The 8,044-nt window shown below is 44.7% G+C and overlaps 1 protein-coding gene across 1 annotated transcript; it reads left to right on the forward strand.

Annotated features, from left to right (window-relative positions):
• Positions 1-1,310: 1,310 nt before the first annotated feature.
• Positions 1,311-2,369, forward strand: P2RY4 (pyrimidinergic receptor P2Y4). Its single transcript, XM_033138242.1, has one exon. It carries the CDS (start codon positions 1,311-1,313, stop codon positions 2,367-2,369), a length of 1,059 nt encoding a protein of 352 aa, XP_032994133.1.
• The last annotated feature ends 5,675 nt before the right edge of the window (positions 2,370-8,044 follow it).

Consider the following 8,044-nt stretch of genomic DNA (forward strand, 5'->3'; position numbering starts at 1 on the left):
CGTGGGGCTTCCGTGCGCAATTGGCAGGGAGCCACCGATAGCAGTCGGCAGCCCCACGAGCCGCCTTTTCGCTCTGTGGCTTAAAAGGGGGCTGTGGAAGCGGCGGCAGACACTCCATCATGCCGTCATATTGTGACGTCACGACCCCCCACCCCCGGGGCATTTCCTTTCGCTGCCCCAGGTAGCGCAGAGCCTTCCTCCGCCACTGTAGGTGTGGTCCACTGAGGAGGGTGACAAAATGCCGGGCAGCACTCACCGCGGGGCCTGTAGCGCGCCCAAGCCACGCGTCTCTCCTGGTAAAGACATGGTGGATTGGGCGCATGCAGGTTCCGCACTGCCCAAACGGGCCGCCCGCCACCTCCCCCCCAGCTGTAGGGCGGTTAAGTGGGAGGAGGCAGGCAGACTCTGGAGGCCCCATGGTGCACCCCACCCCTATGGGCGGCTCGCCCCATCCCTGGGCGTGCCGCCCCAGACACCTGAGCGTTCCCATTTGGCCCTGAAGCTCACTGGGTGACCTTTGGAGTAAGCTGCTGCCTCTCAGCCTACCTCGCAGAGTTGTTGTGAAGATAAAACAGGGAGAGGGAACAGCATGTATACCACCTGGAGCTCCTTGGAGGAAAGGTGGCCTATAGATGAAATGATGGTGATGGTGATGATGAGAGTACTAGATCACATGATAGCTTATAGAATTATGTATGTATGACCTGGAGAAAGCAGACAGAGAAAAGCTTTCCTCCCTCTCTCATAACACTGGGAAGCTGAATGTTGGAAGATTTAGAACAGGTAATAGGAAGTCCTTCTTCATGCATCACATAGTTAAACTGTGGAACTCCCTCCCCCAGGAGGCAGTGATGACCACTAACCTTGATGGCTTTAAAGTGGATTAGACACATTCATGGAGGACGACAGGGCTAATGATAGCTACTAGCCAGGATGGCTGTGCTCTGCCACCACCATTGGAGGAAACAACGATATTGAATGCCAGCTGCTGGAGACCACAGGAAGAGAGGGGGCTCTTGTGCTTGAATCCTGCTTGCAGGTTTCCCATAAAGGGCATCTAGTCCAGGAGGCTGAACTAGATGGGCCATTGGTCTGATCTAGCAGGATCTTCTTATGTTCTAATATCATCATCATCATCATCATCATCACCATAGAATTATAGAATTGTATAGTTGGAAGGGACCCCCAAGGGTCAATGCAAGAATCACAGCTAATTAATTTCTAGTCAGGTGCTCATTCTGCCTCTCTGTCCAAAAAGCTTATGGCCACCAGCCTTTTTGAAGCATTTTTTTCTCCCTGATTTTCAGGAGATGAGCAGCTTGATGGTGCCACTTCCTATGGTAGCTTTCACCACCACACCCAGGGCAGGGAATGCCACTGGTGGTGGCAGCACTAGAGTGGAGGAGAAGGAGAACTGCGTCTTCAACGAGGAGTTCAAGTTCATCCTCCTGCCTGTCTCCTATGCCACTGTCTGTGTGGTGGGCCTCTTCCTCAACTCCTGCTCCCTGTGGGCACTTGTCTTCAGGATGTGGCCCTGGAATGCCACCACCACGTATATGTTCCACCTGGCCCTGTCGGACACCCTCTACGTCCTCTCCCTCCCCACGCTGGTCTACTACTATGCCAACCGCAACAACTGGCCCTTCGGGGAGGGGATGTGCAAGGTGGTGCGCTTCCTCTTCTACGCCAACCTCTACAGCAGCATCCTCTTCCTCACCTGCATCAGCATCCACCGCTACGTGGCGGTCTGCCACCCAATCAAGGCTCTCAGGTGGGTCAAGACAAGGCACGCCCACCTGATCTGCGGGGGAGTGTGGGTGGCAGTTGCCACCTGCCTCATCCCGAACCTGGTCTTCGTCACCATCAGTGCCCGGGGAAATGATACCCTCTGCCATGACACCACAAGGCCAGCCGAATTTGACCACTATGTACACTACAGCTCCTCAGTGATGGCCCTCCTCTTTGGCCTTCCGTTCCTGGTTGTCCTCATCTGCTACTGCCAGATGGCCCAGAAGCTGCGGAGGCCTCACTCTGGCCGGGAGGTCCCCGCCTACAAGGCGCGCTCTGTCAAAATGATTGTGGTGGTCGTGGTGGTCTTCGTCATCTGCTTCCTCCCTTTCCACATCACGCGAACGGCCTACTACACCTCTAGGTTGCTCAAGGCCGACTGTCGCACGCTCAACGCTGTGAACATGGCCTACAAAATCACCAGGCCCTTGGCCAGCGCCAATAGCTGCATTGATCCCATCCTCTACTTCTTGGCTGGGGACCTGTATAGGGGAAAGCTGCACCAGAGCTTGGTCAAAAGGCCCAGATCCAGGCATGCACTGACTCTGGCCCCCATTTCCCAGCTTGTGGGTGAAATCTGACTGCTCCATTTCATCGTTCTGAAGGTTTTTAAACAGAGTTTGGATGGCTGCCTGAAAGGGAATCTTGAGCTGTGATTCCTGCACTGCAAGGGGTTGGACTTGAAGACCCTTGGGGGTGCCTTCCAACTCTACAAATCTATGCTTTTATAAGTCTTCCAACACAGAGTTATACTCACTTATCTAAACCTCTCTCCTTCTTTAACCATGTCTGTTAATTTAATTGTTAGCTGTTTCCAGATCTTTCTTGCTAAGTCAGTTTTGAAGGGCTTCTGAATGTGTTCCATGTAGTATTGAAGCACTATAAGATACAATATTTGGCATTGATGGATGCTTGCCCTCTCCTGTCCTTCCAACTTTATGCAACTTTCAGGGAGACCATTTCTATTGATATAAAGACTCTATCAACTGTTCCTCACAGGGCTTGGTTGCATGGCCCTTTGTCATCCTGGTAACCCTCCTCTGCCTAGTTTCCAGCTTTGTCAATATTGGTACCCAGAACTAGGTACAGGACTCCAGGTGTGGCCTGACCAAGGCAGAATAGAGCAGTGCTATTACTTCCCTAGGGACGCGGGTGGCGCTGTGGTCTAAACCACAGAGCCTAGGGCTTGCTGATCAGAAGGTCGGTGGTTCAAATCCCGGCGACGGGGTGAGCTCCTGTTGCTCAGTCCCTGCTCCTGCCAACCTAGCAGTTTGAAAGCATGTCAAAGTGCAAGTAGATAAATAGGTACCGCTCCGGCAGGAAGGTAAATGCCGTTTTTATGTGCTGCTTCAGTTTCAACAGAAGCGACTTAGTCATGCTGGCCACATGACCCGGAAGCTGTACACCGGCTCCCTTGGCCAGTAAAGCGAGATGAGCGCCACAACCCCAGAGTCATCCGCAACTGGACCTAACGGTCAGGGGTCCCTTTACCTATTACTTCCCTTGATCTGTACACTGGACTTCTGTTGATGCAGCCTAGAATAGCATTAGCTCAGGTTGAGCTTGTAGACTACTGAGACGTCTGGATCCTTTTCACGTGGACTGCTATCAAAATAAAGGTAAAGGTAAAGGTACCCCTGACTGCTAGGCCCACTCGCGGATGACTCTGGGGATGCACACTCATCTCGCTCTATAGGCCGAGGAAGCCATATCCCCCAACCCTATATTTGTGCACCTGGTTATTCCTACCTGAGTACAGAACCTTACTGTTGTTCCTGCTGACATTCTTTTGGCCCAGTTCTCCAGTCTGTTAAGGCCCTATTAAATCCCATACCTTCCAACATTTCTCCGATGAAAATAGGGACATCCCATTCCATAATGATAATTTTACTATTTATACCTCCCACATCTAACTGGTTTGCCCCAGCTTCCAACATATGTAAAAACGTAATAAAACATTAAACATTTTTAAAAACCATTGCTATACAGAATTGTCTTCAGATAATTCAGGGGTTGGGTAACTACATACCCCCCAACGTTTCTCTGATGAAAAGGAAGCTGTGATTCCTGCATTCTCCTAAGGAAATGTGAGACATTCTGGGATGAAATCAGAAACCGGGGCGGTTTCTCTAAATCAGGGACGTCCCTGGAAAATAGGGACACTTAAGAGGGCTTGCTCCTTTAAACTCTCCTCCTTATTGCTGACCCCTTCAAATCATTGCGCTCCACAGGGAAAGCAGTGCTGTGAAACTTGCTGGGTGAGCTTAGAGGCCTGTCTCTGCCTCTCAGTTTAGCCTACCTCCCAGGGTTGTTGTGGGGATTAGATGTGGACTAGGACCTGGCAGAGACCAGGATTCAAATCCCCACTTGGCTATGAAGCTCTCTTGGGTGATCTCTGAGGCCAGTTGCTGCCTCTCAGCCTAGTCCACCTTACAGGGTTGTTGGGGGGGAGTCAATAAGGAGGGGAGGAGAATAGCCAATAGCCCATCTAGTCCAGCCTCCTGTTCTCACAGTGGCCACTCATATGCTCCAATGGGGAGCATGCAAGCTGGATTTGAAAACAATAGCTTTCTCCCACTCTTGTTCTCCCACATTCTGTTTTTTATTTTTTTTTATTATTTTTTATTTTATTTTATTATGTTTTATTATTTTTAAGAACAGTTTAATTGAACAACTTAAAATGAAAGTGGAAAGTGGGGGGGGGGCAAAAGAAAAGTTATGCCACTACTAACAACTGCACTACTAACAACTGCAAGTAGTGCCTGTGGGTTTATATCCAATAGATGGTATTTATCTCATGAAACCGTGTATGTTAAAAAGTCGTCTTCCAATTTTTCAGTTGATCCCAAGTCAATAGGCTTGCTTCCATCCAGATTTTCCAATTGCCATCTCCCCGCCCCCCATTTTTAAAGCTGGGTTTTTGCACAAAGTCAAATTAGCATGAGAACATGGGTAAAACCTATTTTTTTATCAGACATTCCATTCCATATCTTTCTAACACAATTGTTTCCAGAGATTTCCGAGTTCTAAAATATTTTATTCCTAATGCTGTCCTTTCCAAGCAAATGTGCTTTAAATGTACAATATATTCTAAAATTGCCCAGATTGGAAATTTAACACCAATTGTGGGTTTCCAGTATTTAATACTTGCCAATAAGGAAGCAATGTAGCACAGCTCCATATTTGGAATACCAAATCTTCCTTCATTAATTTGTAGCTGCATTTTCTGTAAAGATATTCTCAGAGGTGAAGAACCCCATAGACATTTTCTGAAGAAAGGATTTATTTTCTGAAAATATTTTCCAAATATATGAAGTGGAATTCCTCTCAGAATATAGATTAATCTGGGGATAATATTTCTTTTCAGATCACTCGCCTTTCCATCTATCAACAACTGAAGAACGTTACTGAGGTGTTAGGGGAGGGGTAGTACCTCTAATATTTAATTAAAATCTTCTATTTTCAATTTATCATGATTACACTCATTCAAGTGTCCAAAACATATCAGGAGTATCCAAATTAGGTCCATAAACATTAACCATAGCTATTACCATCTCTTCTATTTTTGCACATAAAATGTAATAACACCCATTTGCATCACTAATAACCTGACTGAAAATCCTTTTCGGACCAAAATGGCCACACTTTTAGGATTTGCCAGAGCACTTGTAAGATAAACCTATCCCACCCAATCTTTCATTAATAATAATTTAGCCCGTTCCATTAGATTAATCTCCTGTAAATAAGCAGTATCTGCCCTTAACAATTTTAAATATGCTAAACTTACATTTTGCTTCTTAGTTTCTCACAACCCTTTTATATTAAAATGAACTAACTCCATCCATTAATTCTATTTTGCCCCCCTTTATCAAGGTTTTCCAAATACCACATTTTATGACCTGGACTATTTAACAAACATTTAGTACTATCTTTTTCCATATTTGAACATATATAATATTTTCTAATATCACTCATAGGTGCAGAACACCCATAGGCACTTAGCTCAGCATTTAAATTCAATTCTATTGCATATATTTTCCTGACAATATTGATACACCTTTTTTAAAAAAATAGAAAATGTGGTTATATGAAAAGAAATAGGATCAGAATAAATTGATATACAAGTTGGCAAAATGCTGATTTCTTTTATTGACATTATGCCCAGGCTTTTTATCATAATGGGTCAGTATGAGAAAACAACTGAGAAGAGAAAGAAAAAAGAAAGTGAAAACACAGGGTCATTCAAAATGAAACCTTTCCAGGACATTTTCAGAGATTTACATTTCTTCCTTAAATCATCATGTTTGACCACCTGCAGATTTGATTGATACGATAAAGGCCTCTGCATTCGAGGGACTGACAAATTTGTGAAATTGATCTTCATGGTTAATGCAGAATCTAGCTGGAAAGCAGAAGGAATATTGGAGTTGTTCTAACCTTGCAAGACTTGGTGCTTTTGTGGAAAGTCTATGCTTTTCAGACAATTCTTTACTAAAGTCAGGATAAATTGCTATCTAATTTTGATCCCATTTCAGCAGAGATTTTACTGATTGTTGGCAAAATGTATGTAGAATCTTGTCTCTCACAGTGACATGCAGAAATTGCACAATCATAATACTGGAAGGAGTCCCAGTCCTCTGGCTTGTTACAGGAATTAAGATAACATGTTCTATCTCAATTGGGAAGTCCACTCCTAGAGAGAGCAGCTTTTTGAAAAAATCCACCATATAGTCCAGGCCCTCGGAATGTCCCTATTTTCCAGGGACATCCCTGATTTGATCCCGGATTGTCCCGCTTTTCCTTAGGGTGACCCTATTTTCATTGGAAAAATGTTGGAGGGTATGGAGTTATCCAACCCCCAAATTGTCTGAAGGCAATCCTGTATAGGGAAGTTTTTTAATGTTTAATGTTTTATTATGTTTTTATATATGTTGGAAGCTGCCCAGAGTGGCTGGGGCAACCGAGTAAGATGGGTGGGGTATAAATAGTAAAATTATTATGGAATGGGACGTCCCTATTTTCATTAGAGAAATGTTGCAGGGTATGTATGCTCTGCACCATATACTTTGCTTGAGTTGGAGGATTTTCAATGCCAATTACACACTGATTGTTCCTGTGTAACTGTGACTCCAAACAGGTAATTCGTTTATCCAAAATATTATGGCTAGCTTGAGTAATGGTCTCATGGATATTCAAACGATCTTCATAGTGAACCATCTATCTTGCATCTGCTTCAGATCATTCTTAGGCTCGGCCAAGACTTTTTGGATTGGCTTCAGAACTTGTATTTGAGACAGGATCGCTTTCACTAAATCAGTATTAGAGTCGTCCTCCGCCATTTTCCTTGACTCAACCAATAGTGACACAGTTGAACTTGAAGAAGCTACCCCTCATTAGCTCTAGCTCTTCATGGCTATACCTTGTTAGAAGGAAATAATATATGATAGGAGGTGTTGTTTTTTTACCGATAGCCAGAGTCTTTGTCCAAGCAGCCTGATAATTCGGTGGTTTGAAAGCTTGTTGGTCTGGAGAGAAATGAGAGACATGTTTCACAGCACTACCTCCAAACTGGAAGACTGTTTCCCCCCATTCTTTGTTAGATTGGCTCCATTCATGGAGGTTCCACTTAGGAATCATAAGAAACTTAAGCTCAGACCTGCAAGAGCTGTTTCAGGCCAAAGGGGACCCATCTAGTCCAGCGTCCTGTTTTCACAGTGGCCACCATGGGATACCCATGAGGAGGACCTGAGTGCAAGAGCACACTCCCCTCCAGTGGTTCCCAGCAACTGGTATTCAAAAGCTTCACCGCCTCTGACCATGTAGGCAGAGCACAGCCTTTCCTCCTTCATGAATTTGTCAAACCTTCTTTTGAAGACGTCTAGGTTGGAGTAATCTACACACTGCGTAAAGAAATCCATTGATCCATGTGGCTCAGTATTATCTTCTCAGGCTGGCAGTAGTTCTTTCCCTTTTCATTGACAATCCTTATTTCCTTGTCATTGACAATCCATTTTTAACAAAACATACATTTATTTATAATAAAACATAACAAAGTATAATGGCAGATGCCAAATACAATAGGGGATAGCCAGAACTAAGCACATAGGAACAGATTTCCATACCAAAATCAAATGTAATAAATTAATATCACAAGGTGCCAACTAACACACGTGGGTTTACATTATCTTTTACCTTATTACTCCAGTACATTATAAAAATACTCCATTTTAGACATTATCTTGTTGCCTTCCCTCTC

Source organism: Lacerta agilis, chromosome Z (genome assembly GCF_009819535.1).
Source record: "Lacerta agilis isolate rLacAgi1 chromosome Z, rLacAgi1.pri, whole genome shotgun sequence".
Lineage (NCBI taxonomy): Eukaryota > Metazoa > Chordata > Lepidosauria > Squamata > Lacertidae > Lacerta > Lacerta agilis.

Bases quoted from the DNA above. Each gene is read 5' to 3' on its own strand.
- P2RY4 (XM_033138242.1), top strand. From the start codon at position 1,311: ATGAGCAGCTTGATGGTGCCACTTCCTATGGTAGCTTTCACCACCACA.